Source organism: Microcebus murinus, chromosome 1, assembly GCF_040939455.1.
Source record: "Microcebus murinus isolate Inina chromosome 1, M.murinus_Inina_mat1.0, whole genome shotgun sequence".
NCBI lineage: Eukaryota > Metazoa > Chordata > Mammalia > Primates > Cheirogaleidae > Microcebus > Microcebus murinus.
In genome coordinates, this window is record NC_134104.1 from 152759746 (window position 1) to 152774149 (window position 14404).

Genomic DNA, 14404 nt, shown 5'->3' on the forward strand with positions numbered 1-14404 from the left:
TCTCTGCCACACAGGCGTTCACTTGACTTTATTTCCAGAGACTAAAAAACGTTCCAAATACATACATATGTACAGACACAGGCACGCCCCGGAGCTGCTGCTGGCTCTGCCCTCACTAAGAACAGCAGGAACCTCTCAGGAGGCCTCGCCCACTAGGGTTTCAGACTTGACGGCACAGAGTCACTGTTCTGAAGCCAAACTGGAGGTGACAGCAAGCCCAGCCCCGACCCTGCCCAAGACCGTCCACCTACAGGACAGGCCTGACAGGTGCAGGGAGACAGGGCACACCTCAGTCGGAGTCGCAGGCTTCTTGCTCGGTGGTAGCGTCCACGGCAGAGGCTAGGCTGTCTTCCTGGCCTTTCAGCCTCTCACCTGGAATGGATGGCAGACAGGAAGGGTGGGTCCTGTGCTTGGGCCACCACCCAGAGGGTGGGACCCCACCTTGCCATGCCCTGTGCTTACGAATCAGCTCAGCGATGGCCCTCTGGGTCCTCTTTTTTAACTTCTCCAGCTTCTTGGCCACATCTCTCTTGAGGTCCCTGGAGTAGGGAGGTGGAGGGAGGCAGGAGGCTGAAGGCTGGCCTGGTGAGGCCGGGGGCCCTTCCCCTCCTGCAGCCCTCTGGCATCGGGAATCACATCCGTTGCCTGGGGAGGAGGCCAGGATGCTCCTCTCTCCCCTCTGTGCCGTCTAAAACCCAGCACTAGCCATCCTGCCCCAACCCACTGAGATAAGGGGACTGGTCCCACAGACCCACCCAACACGGGGGCAGAGCCAAGGCATGCAAGGGTGGGTAGCTCCTCAGGGATCCTCTCTTGGTCTGGTCCCCCTAGTCACCACCAGGGAGTAACCGGCTCTAGCCCACCATGGGCCTTGCTCCTCCCCGGGACACAGGCTCGCCCTCTCCCCCATGGGCTTCCAGAAGTGCATGTGCACTCAGCCCGTTCTCTCTGGTTCTAGGTTTCCTAGGTTTCCTAGGACATACACCATGGCTTTGTTTCGTCCAATTATTACACCCATACCTGGTAAGTACTTGACCCAGAACCAGGCAAGAGGGCCATAGCCCCTATGTGTGGCCCAAAGTAAAGGCAGACACAAGCCTCCCCGCCTGCAGCACCCTCTTTCTCAGCCCAGTGAGATAAATGGACATCCCCTTTGCATAGATGAGGGAACTGGGGCCAGAGGGGAACAGGCTAGTTGGTGGCAGAACAGGGACAGAAACCTGTGTCAGCCCTTCCCTCCATCCCCCCTCACACTGTGGTCCGCTAAGGACAAAGGTCAACTTTGTTCAAATGGGACTTTCTGGAGTAGGGGTCTCACCCTTTCAGAGGGGGCTTCTTGAGGGACCCACTGCTCCCCTCTGTCTCAGACCCTCCCCATCACTTTCTCATTGCTCCATTTATGTCCTCAGCACTTAGCGCCGACGCTCAGTGTCTCCTGTAGCTCTATGTCTGTACTGTCCGTCTCCTCACTGTGGGGGAAAGGGCCCAGACCGGGGCCCACGCCTGGCATAGCAGCCCCCCAGTTAGTCTGCACCCCCCTGCTCAGGCAACACTCACCAATCAGGCTTCCGGGGAGCAAGGTTGGCCAGGTCCTGGGGAGGAAGAAGACACACACCAGGGCTGCAGGGGGCCAGCCCCAGGCAAGTGGGAAGACAGAGTAGAGAGGTAGGGAAATGAGAGAAGAGGAAGGAGGGGGACGAGAGCAAGGATGGAGGTGGAAAGGGAATAAAGACGTGAAGAGAAGGAAGGGGACAGAATGGGCGCAGGTGGGGAGGACAGCAGGACACAGAGGCAGCGAGGAAGACAGGGCGGCCCAGGCACTCACCACCTCCTCGATAACCGGCTCAGGCTTAGCGGCCTCCAGCTGCTCCTTCACCTTCTCCTCCACTAGAGGGTGCAAGACAACAACAAAGGCCAGTCGGAAAGGAGTTGCCACTCCGGAGTGACACTGCCTACTGTGGCCCCAGGGAGAGGAGGGGACCCCAGGCTTCCCTGCACCCACCTTTCCCTGGCCCCAGGCAGCCAGAGGTGAAGCCCCTGCAAAGGCAGCTCTGGAGAAGGGGCCTGGGTTTCCGGGATGAAGGCCAGCCCCAGGGTGCAACCAACGGAGTCAGTCAGGAAGCAGGGACGCTAACCTCCACTGTTAAGCCAGACGGCTGCCTACACATGCACAAAGTGCGGTCTTGTGAAGGGCCTTGAGGACTGGCTTTCCCCATAACCCCAGGGCTCCAGAGCTCCGACGATGTCCTCTGGGTCCTGGCCTGGCCAGAACCACTTGTGGCTTTTCTTCCCATCCCACCTCAGGCATGTGCTCCCAAGATGAGGGGACAGGCACCTCCCAGTTCCAACAAGCCGCTGCCAGTGCAGCAGGCCTCCCGGCTGTCTGACCTGGAGAGTCCTGGCCCCAAGGGGACAGATACCAGAAGCAGGAACCAATAACAACTCCGGGCTCTGAGGACGTCCTCCAACCCCCGCCACTCAGAGGCCCCAGGAGCACCCTCCCTGGCGCTCACCTCCCTCCAGCTGCAGACGGGGCTGGGGCTGCCTCCTGACCCTGAGGCAGAGCCACTCCTCACCCTCCGCCCTGCCCTCCTGTGCCACTGCCCGCCAGGCCAGTGGAGGGGGAGCCCTAACCTTGAAGCAAACTGCCAGGGAGTGTCTGGATTTCAGGATGAAGAGGGAGGAGCAGACTGGGAAGTGGACAAATGGGCAACACTTTACTTTTTCACAATATTAATGTATTTATTCATTTATTTTATTTTTTTTTTTTATTCATTTATTTTACGACTAAAAGTTGATAACAAAAATGAAGAATAAAAACGGAGACCCTCCAGCGCCAGGAGCCAGAGGTCCGCATGACTGAGAAGCTCCCTGGCATGAGTCGGGCGGGTGCACAGCCAGAAGCTCCTGGTCCCTGCGCTGCTGCTCCCCACGCCACGGCGAAGGGGCGAGCTCTGGGCTGGGCCCTCCCCTGCGTCTGAGCTGCCCGCCCGCTGCCCTGCGTGCCTGAACGGCCGGCCCTCGTCAGGGTCTCTCGCTCTGACCCGCCCAGGGCCCCCCGGCCCTGTCGCCCTGCTCTGACGCCCAAGGGCCCCAGAGCTGCGTCCACTTCTCAGCCCAGAGGAGTCCTCTGAGGGGACGTGTCCTCATCCAGGGCCCCTCGCAGGTCCCAGGGTGGGAGCAGGGTTGAGGCGGCGCTGGAGGCCTCTTCAGTGCGCTGACAGCCTCTGCCAGAGCATGTACACGTCTGCCGGGAGATGGCGATGGAGGGTCCTGGGGGCCCAACTCCTGGCCCCGAGCGGCTGGTTACTTGCCGAGAGGGCAGAGCCCACCTACCTGCAACAGGTTTGGCCTGGGGCACCCTCCTCCTCTTCAGGTCCTCATCCTCGGGGACATAGTTCCGCAGCCTGAGTTCCCTAAGGGGGCAGAGATGACAAGCAGAGATGAGGTCAAGCGTGTGACACAGTCTCAATCACCTCATACAACTGCAAGTCAGAAGGCAGTGAACCCTCACAAGCTGGTTACTTCTGGCTTTTCCCTGATCCCTCTGGAGAGGGCCTGGTGAAAAAGGAAGTATAGAACAGAGCGTCGCCAGGACAGGCTGCTCTCCAAAGGCGCTGCCTGCTCTGCAGGGTGTGGGTTTCTTCCAGAGCTGGGGCCACGGATGCCTAGGGAGTATTCCCTGGGTGTCTCCTGGCATGTCCCCACTTAATGGCTAAGGACACAGGGTCACACAGTAGTGGTTGCAAATCTGAACCCAAGGCAAGGGGTATCTTCCCGTCAGGGCCAGAACTCCTAGGCTGAGTTACTCCTAAAAGAGAAAGCAGTGGTCACCCACTAGGTCCCCAAGCCCTGCCCCCTCCCAGAGCCTTCCTGCCCCGGGCCAATGATATGTCTGGGCATGCTGGGGAAAAGGCACATGGCAGTGAGGAACAGTGACACGTGGATAGGCAAGCGAGTGCTGGGGGACACAGAGGGGGCATGGCTGCCGGCAGCCAGTGGGAACTGGCTGGGTTAGGGTGGACGGACTCCAGAAGGAGGCGGTGTCCAGACCTGCGGCTGTAGTGGACAGGGCCAAGGCACAAAGCGCACGAGAAGCTGACCCCGTTCAATGACTGCAGGGGAGGCCCATGAGGGCTGTGGAAGAGGCACGACCACGTGCAAAGCTGGGAAAGCCACAGTCCACCCGGGCACCAGTGAGAAATGCACGGCTCCTACCCCTGCAAGAGGTCTTTCAAATGCGACCAGGGCAGACCCCAAGACCCCAAGAGGAGCCATGAGGGGCCAGAATCCCACAGTGGAAGCTGCGGCCAGTGACCACGTTATTTTCCTCCTGCCTCAGTCTCCTCAGGCAAGGCTGGCTGCACCGAGAGCTCACTGGGGCCCTTCTCAGCTCAGCAACTCGTCAAATCCCAACCCCCACACAGAAGCAGGCCCCCAGGAAGAGAGGGCCCCCAGCAACTCCACAGGACAGCAGAGTGAGAGTTCCTGGGGGCTGCTGGGCCTCATAACAGCAAGACAGCAATACTGGGACAGGCACCCAGAACCAGAGGATTAGAGAAGTGGCCCCTCACATGCCAGCCAGGTGAACATGGCTGTGGGTCCTTCTCCACTACCTCTTTTTTTCTGAGACAGAGTCTCACTGTGTCACCCGGGCTAGAGTGCCGTGGCGTTAGCCTAGCTCACAGCAACCTCAATCTCCTGGGCTCAAGCGATCCTTCTGCCTCAGCCTCCTGAGTAGCTGGGACTACAGGCATGCGCCACCATGCCCGGCTAATTTTTTCTATATATTTTTAGTTGGCCAATTAACTTCTTTCTATTTTTAGTAGAGATGGGGTCTCACTCTTGCACAGGCTGGTTTTGAACCCCTGACCTTGAGCGATCTTCCTGCCTCAGCCTCCCAGAGTGCTAGGATTATAGGCGTGAGCCACCACACCCAGCCCCCACTACCTCTTTTGGTCTGGGACTGCAGGCCCCTCAGAAAGTCCTGGGCCTCTCGGGCAGGGAGCAATTTCCCAACAGGAGGCCTCTCCCTGTCTGCCATCTCCCGCGCCCTCTGTCTAGCCAGGCAAAAGCGTTGCTGGCTTCCCCAGCCCCTGGAAGGCAGGCCTTCCCAGAGGTGAGGCAGCTGATGTCTGTGGCCACACAGCTTGGCAAGTGGCAGTGCTCTGAAATTGGAGGCTTTCAGATACAAGCTCATTCCCCCATTCAAGAGTGCCACCTGCTTGCTACCCTAGCTCACACACCATCTCCCACCTCCTGCCGGGGACCTGGGGCTGAGCCTGTGTGACAGGGGGAGGGTGGGCGCGGCACCAGCATCACCTGTGGAGAGGCCTATGCCACACTCCCAGAGCCTGCATCGCTAAGGAACGGGGACACCCCACCTGTCCTGCACCCCACTCTTCGTGCCTGCCTCGGGCCTGAGGGTGAATGTCAGGCCACCGAGGTACAGGGAGAGAAAGTGAAGCATGACTTGGTACAAAGACTTTCGTTTACAACAGGGTGGGGAGAAAAGAGGAAGAGAAACTGGGTGTGGGAAGAAAACTGTAGGAATTGAGGGGAAAAAACTGTCACTCTCAGAAACCGTCTCCAGGCTTCTGTGAGAAGTTAGAAGGAGAGAGGGAGCAATGAACTGTACCCAGAGCTCACGGTGGCAAGGAGCACCCATGCGTCCAGCCACCCCTTCAGCAGACCACTGGAATGAGGTCACAGCAGGGAAAGGAGGCCCCGTCCTGCCAGGCCCCACAGCGGAGCACTGGTCAAGCCGCCAGGAACACCCGAGTCCCTATCACTATGGGATGGTCCTGTTCTGGGCCTCAGTTTCCATACCTATAAACATGCAGGTTGTGCTGGGTGTGTCCAGCTCTATCAAGCTGGGCTCAAGCTCTCTCCTGACTCATCTTCGAATCTTTGAGAGCTAATGAAGATTCCCCTCCCTAATGCCCACGTAACTGCCCTCCCCTGGCAGAGCGCCACCACTGCCAGAGGGCAGGAGACTCTGGGAGAGGTAGTGGCGCCCCGGGTCGGGCTGGGGGCCTGGCCTTTCCAACACAGGCCCAGGATTTAACCTCCCTTCTTCAGATAAGTTAACAAACCTGACAACAGATGTATTTTTAAAAATCTAGATATTGGCCTTGGAGAAATACCAAACTGACAAGGATTTCAGAGGCTGCAATCATGGAGATAAGGGAAAAGCAACTAAGTGAGCCTGACATCAGATACCTCTTTCCCCTTAAGTATTTGTCCATTTACAAGCAGTGGCTGTAAAGCTGAGAGGCTGGAGAGAGATGCATGTTTAGCACAGCCAAAGAGTAGGGCCCTGGCACCCCACCCCGCTTTCTGTTATGAACCCCCATTAGCCCCATCCTAAGAGCAGGGGTGAACCTGAACCAGACCACTCTTCCCAGGGACTGAAACGCTGGTATCAGCACAGTTGTTAACCGGCCTGCCATTTTTTTTGGCAGAGGGAATGATGTAACTGGGTCCTGGTGAGAGGCGGCCTCTCTATCAGTCCTGAAAGGGAGGGGCGGGGTACCCCTAGCCTAACTGCCTGCTACAAGGTAGAATAAATTCTCTCTGGAGGAAAATAAATGTACCTAGAATCTCAAATTATCTCTAGAATTTTTCATATACAATATCACAACATCCAAGATTCAATCAAAACCATAAGAAAAAATAGAATATACTCATAGGAAATCCAGATGCTAGAATTACGAGAAATGAAATTTTAAATAATTGCAATTAACAGGAAAGGAGATCACAAGATAATTTCAACAGAGAAGCAGAAACTGTAAACATTAATCAAATACCGGGCATGGTGGTGTGCACCTATAGTTCTGCTACTCAGGAGGCTGAGGTGGGAGGACTGTTTGAGCCCAGGAATTCAAGTGCAGCCTGGGTAACACCCATCTCAATTTAAAAAAATAAAAATAAGAAAAAAAGTTAATACAATGGAAATTCTACTACTGAAAAATAGAACCAAATTAAGAATTCAATAAATGGGCTCAACAGCAGTCTAAGTACAGCTAAAGAAAGGATTAGTGAACTGCAGCATATGCAGACTGAGACACAGAGGAATAAAGCTGGCACACAGAAAAGACACATAGACATATGGAATATGGTAAGAAGAGCTAACATGCATATAATCAGAGTGCCAGAAACAATATTCAAAGAGATAATGACTGAAAAATTTACAGAATGAAAAAATCATACAGGATTTATGAAAGAATTAGTCATCGAACCATAAATCAAAGAAACATTATGAACCCCAAAGAACAGCACACCTACGCAAATCATTGTCAAACTACTACCGTGTTTCCCCGAAAATAAGACAGGGTCTTATATCTATTTTTCCTCAAGAAGACATCCTAGGGCAGGGGTCCTCAAACTTTTTAAACAGGGGCCAGTTCACTGTCCCTCAGACCATTGGAGGGCCAGACTATAGTTAAAAAAAAAAAACTATGAACAAATTCCTATGCACACTGCACATATCTTATTTTGAAGTAAAAAAACAAACAGGCAAAAAACACCTGCATGTGGACCACAGGCTGTAGTTTGAGGATGCCTGCTCTAGGGCTTATTTTCAGGGGATGTGTTCTTTTTTTTAAGTACAGTATAACAATCTACATTTATGCAAATATAGTTGTCTTCTTCTGCAACATCATCATAAGTCTCCAAACCCCAAATTCCATCCTGAATTTCTTGCGACTCTATTTCCTTTAGAACCACTGGCCCCAATCTCTCATGTTGAGCAATAGAGCTCTCATGGGGCAGATGAGAAGGACTGCTCTTCTTCTTTACCACTCCCCAGCGAAATGCATGGGTTGTGCAGATATGCTGCGTAGCCACGCCCATCACTAGGTCTTTTTTTTTTTTTTTTTTTTTTTTTGAGACAGAGTCTCACTTTGTTGTCCAGGCTAGAGTGAGTGCCGTGGCATCAGCCTAGCTCACAGCAACCTCAATCTCCTGGCTCAAGCGATCCTCCTGCCTCAGCCTCCCGAGTAGCTGGGACTACAGGCATGCGCCACCATGCCCGGCTACTTTTTTATATATATATCAGTTGGCCAATTAATTTCTTTCTATTTATAGTAGAGACGGGGTCTCGCTCTTGCTCAGGCTGGTTTTGAACTCCTGACCTTGAGCAATCCGCCCGCCTCGGCCTCCCAAGAGCTAGGATTACAGGCGTGAGCCACAGCGCCCGGCCTTATCACTAGGTCTTATTTTCAGGGTAGGGCTTCTATTGTGCAAATGCTTAGAAATCCTGCTAGGGCTTATTTTATGGGCAGGTCTTATTTTCAGGGGAACACGGTAAAAATCAAAGACAAAGAAAATTTTAAAGACACCTAACCTTCAAAGGAACAACTGAATCTGACTTCTCAAGTGAAACTATGAAAACCATAAGACAGTGAAATAATATCATGGAAGTGGGGAAAGAAAATAAAATGCCACACCAGAATTCTAAGTCTAGTTTAAAAGCTCTCAAGAGAAACATTTTTCTAGATAAAGAAAAATTGGGAGGAGAATTAGCCATCAGTGGATCTGTTATTTAAGAAATACTAACAGGGGGAGTACTTCAGGCTAAAGGAAAATGATCTCAGGTGAAAGCACTGAACTGCAGGGAAAAATGCATCAGACAAGGTAAATACATAGACAAAGCAAATGAATACTGACTTATAAAATAGTAATAATAACTTGTAGGATTTTTTAAAATATAGCAACAATAGCACAAAAGACAGAGCAGCAAATGGCATTAAAGTGTTCTGAGGTCCTAGCTCTGTATGGGAAATGGTAAAAGTACTATTTTTTATTAGACCTTGATAACAACATATGTTGCTATCCCTGTGGAAACTACTAAAAGAAAAAGAGTATATAATTAACAACTTAACAAAGAAAAGAAATGAAATAATTAAAAATTTAAAAATCCAAAAGAAGATCAGCATTAAAGATACAGGAAAGCCAAGAAACACACAGCAAGACAACAGGCTCACACACAAAGCAGGCTCCTGCTGCTGCAGTTGCTGTCCTGCAAAGGGGCGCCCATGACAGCGTCTGGGGCTGCCACAGCTCTTGGAGACTGGGAGAGTGTGACTGCACCGTGCCTGCCAGACCAGCAGGGCAGGCCAACGCCCAGAGACTTGTCAGCTAGCCAGGACATGCTGAAGCAGCCTGCACTCCACTCCCTAGGCAGTCACTGGCAACTGGAAGTCACCCTTCTGGAGGCCACTGGAGCCAAGTGCTGGTTCTGCTGTCTGCATTTTAGAATGAGGGGGTTGCCGAGCGGAGGAGGTGCTAGAGCCTCGACTTCCAACAGTATATCCTGGCTCCAAATCCCATCTTTGATGCTTTTGAGACATGGGAAGGATCATGGCTTCACTGGTGTCCATATGGAAATTAAGGACATTCATCTTTCATGAGGCTGTGTGGGAGTGATACAGGCTGTGGACACCAACACTGAACAGAGGTGTGTCCTATAGGACTTCAGTCCCTGACCCCCTGGCTGCAGCCCAGGACCCGTCCAGCGCCTGTTAGGAACTGGGCTGCGTATCACTGCCTGAGCTCCGCCTCTGCCCCCTATCCCTCCTCACCTCCAGTCCATAGAAAAACTGTCTTCCATGAAACTGGTCTGTGGTGCCAAAAAGGTTGTGGGACTGCTGCTCTAGGATCGAGGTCTCACCTCCTTCCTCCTTCTCACTCCATGCTGCTGTCCCAGAAGCCCTTCCCCAGACCCTGAGAGCTCTACCTGCTGGGATGCAAGCGTGGCAGACTTACAGTCTAAGATGGGACAGCGCACAGAGAGTAATCTTCCAAAGTCTTGCATGCAGCTGGGAACAAGCAGCCCAGCAGACACACGCATGACCTGCCAAGGCCCCTTCCAATTGTATGTGGGAGTAACAAAGTGGACAGAAAGTCATCCTTGTGTGGCCCACAGGGTGGCAGGGCCACCTAGGACACACCACAAGCAGTTAAGGCCTAGCCAAACAAAGAACAGCCTCCCTACTTGTCTCGCCCTGCCTGTCTGGCCTCCACCAGCTTGGGACCCAGGCCAGCCAGGAGCCTGGCTTATCTCACTCATCTCTGCAGCCCTGACTACTCAGAACTGGGTGTGGAAGGCAGCGGGACTGAAACCTGGATTTGGGAAAGAGAAGACAGGGTTCAACCCCAGGGGCCCTTCCTATGCCTCAGGCAATGCCTGGGCAATGAGCCACAGGAAGTGTGGGACAATCCCCAGCCCTCAAGGAGCCACATGCAAAGGTGTGGAGAGATCCAGGACAGGAGATCCCCCAGCCTTTCAGCTCCAGTCCTCCGGCTGCAAAACAAAAGGAGACCTGAGCCAGGTGCTCTGGAGGACAAATACAGGAGCCCCTTCCTAGAGCTAAGCCTTTCCTAGGGGAGACAGCGTATCATGGAAACTGTTTACATGCCCTACATATGGTCCTCGCCAACAGTAGCATGCCTGTTGGCCAAAGGGACAATGAAGACTCTATGAACTTTTGTGGAATGAATGCCAAGACACACTATTGGAGTAAGAAGAGCAAGGTGACGAACGATAGAATAGTAGGCTATCCTGCATGTAAAAAGGAACATGTAGTTCGGGAAGGGAAATATCTCAGCATACTTGCATATTTGTGCACAACAAAAAGCTGGTCCCAAAGGTGGTCTCCCAACCGGGCATATATTTTTCCCTATGTACCTTTGTAATGTTTCTTGAACACTGAACCACATAAATCCCTCACATACTCAAAAAGTATTAATAAAATATACAAAGATACACCCAAATAGCTATCGCCATTTTATTATTATTTTTTTTTGCTTTTTTTTTTATTTCGGCATATTATGGGGGTACAGATTTTAAGGTTTCAATAAATGCCCTTTCCTCTCCTCCCCCCATAAGTCTGAGTTTCCAGCATGACCATCCCCCAGATGGTGCACATCTCACTCATTATGTGTGTATATATATATATACCCGTCCCCCTCCCCCCTGCCCAATACCCTATTACTGTAGTACCTATGTGTCCACTTAGGTGCTACTCAGTTAATACCAACTTGCTGGTGAGTACATGTGGTGCTTGTTTTTCCATTCTTGGGATACTTCACTTAGTAGTATGGGTTCCAGCTCTAACCAGGAAAATATAAGAGGTGCTATATCACCATTGTTTCTTAGAGCTGAGTAGTACTCCATGGTATACATATACCACATTTTATTAATCCATTCTTGGATTGATGGGCACTTGGGCTGTTTCCACAGACTTGCAATTATAAATTGTGCTGACTATAGCCATTTTTAAATGGATCATCATATAGTTGTTAAAAATGTTTGCAAAGAATCGCTCTGAACATGTAATAGAAATTTATAGAAAAAAAAAACAACAAAAATACTGACAGTGATTAAGAGTGATTTTTACTCGTTTCTTTGATTTTCTGTAGTTCCCAGAATTTCTATAGCAATCAGTATTCTTTCTACACAGAACCAACCAACCAAGTGGACAAAAGGAAACAAAAGGAAGAGAGACTGTTTATGGAGTAGAGCAGCGGTCCCCAACATTTTGGGCACTGGCACCAGGGACTAGGTTCATGGAAGACAATTATTCCACGGATGGGGGTGCGGGTGACAGGGAGGCAGAGCTCAGGCGCTGATGGGAGGGAGTGATGGGGAGCGGACGCTCACGCTCTGCGGCCCGGTCCCTAACAGGGAGTTGGGGACTGCAGGAGTAGAGCACTGTGGCAAGGCCTGCATCAGGCAGCGCCCAGCAGCTGAGCTCCAGGGACCACCAGTCTCTGTGGCCCAGGGCAGCCAAAGGGAAGCAGAGACCAGGCCATGCTGTGGGGGCTTCTTGCCCCAGAGTCTACAGGAAGAAAGGCAGCCCAGTGAGCCCAGTGGCCTCTGGAACACTGCCCTTTGCACCAAATGCCCTGGGCCGCTCACACAGTCCTCTCCATGTTGGCAGCCACTGTCTGAGTTGAACTTTGCTATCTCTCCACAGGAGGCACATACAGCGACCACCTCAGTGCCTCCACTCTCTCTCCTCTACCCAGGGCCCCCAGTGTCCCCAAAACAAGCCGAAACTTCTCCACATGGTCCTGGCCCCACAGCCTGTTCACCCAGCAGAGACCAGCCTGTCTGCTACACACTTTCCAATCCAATATAGGCTTTGAGCTTCAACAGGTGGCCCTGTGGGCAGTGCCTCCCCTCCCCCATAGCCCCACCCTCTCCAAGGTACAACTGACCACTCTTCTCCTGGGCCCTCTTTGCCCCACTTGCCTCTCTACCCTCTACGCAGTAGCCAATACCCTCTGTGCACAGCCCTGTGACAGCTGGACGCCTGTCCTTCATCACAGCTTGCCCTGCGAGCTCCTAGTGACTGAGCTCTAGCACTGTAGCACCAGACAGCTGGGTGGGGAGACTCGGCATATGCTTGCCTCAGGCTGGATAAAGGAATTCAGACGGCACTCAGGAACCAGCTTCATGGGTAGCCTGGGGCTCTCTGAGCCTGTAATGAATTCCAAAGACAAAGAGAACAAAGAAATTGTGCTCAGCAGATGCAAAGAAGGCAGGAAAGTGGCTGGGCCAGGGCAGCAGACTCCTAAGTGACTTCTTTGTGGCTAAGCAACAGGCCAATGGCCAAGTTCACATTCCCTGAGTCTCCTAAAAAACGGGTAAACATTCCTTTTCCATTTCCTCTACTCTGCTTCCTCCTTGGGTGTCTGGAAGACCTGCCCAGAGCCAGAACAGGTATGGCACCACTCTGAACTCTTCCCGAGGTCTTCCTCAAGGACCCAGGTGTGGGCTGGCCAGGGAGATTCAGGGGAAATCACCCTTTGGGGTGCTTTATCACACCTTGTGTATGTGTCCCTGAGAGGAAGTGAGTGAGGAAAGTTGGTGTTCTCAGTAAACTACAAAACCCAGGAGTTCTGGAATGTAAAAATAAAAGGAAGCTTTGAGATTATGTATCTGGTCCAAACCCATCACCGGCAAACAGGCCCCAGAGAAAGTCTGTACTGCTCCTGGAGGTTTCACAGCCCAGGCCCGTTTCATTCATTCATGCTACCAGTGGTGTCGGCCTCTCTTCTCACCCCATAGACCTGAGGCCACACTCCACACTCATTCCTTGTCCTAGACCCTTGGACAGAGGCAGAGAGAGAACTAGGACAGCGAAGTTCCACATGGCCTGCTTCCGGAGAACAAGGCCTCCTCACCTGGCCACCTTGGTCCCTCCTGCCCATCTAGGCCCATCAGAGGCCAAAAACGGGAGAGTTAGTGTGAGGCTCTCCTCACAGTAACAGACCACAGGGAAAGCCAAGTCTAGGATGAGCCTGCAGGGTTCCTGGAGGCCAGCACTGGCCAGAAAGTTCAGCAACTTAGACCACAGAAGGCTTTCACTTTTAATATTCAGAGTACAGAAACACAGGAGCTCTTCCAGGAAAATACCCTGCCCCCAACTAACCCTCTGCCTGCTTTAGGTTCAGCACATGGAGACTCACCCCCATGTCCCCAACATAAATAACAAGGCCTCACTTGCTGCTGCCAAAGGCCAGACCCTAGAAAACCATGAAAACGAGGGGAGAGGCAACGCTCCCAAATGGCGTGTGCAACTGCTCCAGAGGCTGATCTGGTCAGTTTTTCAAGATCCATGAAAATACTCAAACCCCTTGACCCAGTGATCCTGCTCTGGGGACACTGTTCCATAGAAACAGTAACAAAACAGAGACAAGCAAAGCAAAACATCCTATATGCCAATGTTTCTGGCAGCATAATCTGTAATAGCCAAGGGGCAGACACTTCTGGGGTCTCCTCTGGCAGAGTCCCCTAAAGCTGTAGAGCCACTAGTGTCCTTCCAGAGAGGGGGAACAGCTCAAAATAATGTGATTACAACACCTGGCTGTAAAGGCAAAAACAAAAAAAACTTCAGTATAGGTAAAGCGCAGATCGGGACAGAACACAGATACTGGAAATAGGCTTTGGAGGGATGTTTTTGTCTGGTGGTTGTTTCACATTTTCCTTCAGAACACTTGATGCTGGCTTAGCCACTCTCAGGCAGAGGGGACTGTCCTGCGGCTGTCCCCTAGCAAGGCGACTCTGGCCCCACTCTAGGGACACGGTACAGCACAGGGCAATAAAAGCTGCCTCCCCTTCTCCTATCCAGCGCACCCCAGGCCTCCTCTCCTCACCACACAGAAAAGACACAGGTCAGCTGGAGCACATGACACAAGAACTGACCATGGCAGGACAGGGCCACATCATAGCCCCAAGGGGTGGAGAAAGCCTCCCAAACAACCCCTAGCAAATGCCTCTTTAGAGGGTTTCAGGAAAAAGGGTGGGAGCTCCCATGCCCTCCCCCACCCTCCCCAAATCGTGGGCCACAGGGATAACCCGCCTTCTCAGCAGGGGCACCCTCCACACCCTGTC

The 14404-nt window shown here is 52.3% G+C and overlaps 1 protein-coding gene across 1 annotated transcript in view; it reads right to left on the bottom strand.

Moving 5' to 3' along the window:
• Positions 1-14404, bottom strand: part of CCDC12 (coiled-coil domain containing 12) — a 53979-nt gene continuing 39575 nt past the window's right edge. The window contains 5 exon segments of the mRNA XM_020280301.2: positions 1-372; positions 463-539; positions 1558-1592; positions 1826-1887; positions 3337-3416. Coding sequence (XP_020135890.2) covers positions 290-372; positions 463-539; positions 1558-1592; positions 1826-1887; positions 3337-3416 — 337 coding nt within the window. The 3' untranslated portion in view covers positions 1-289.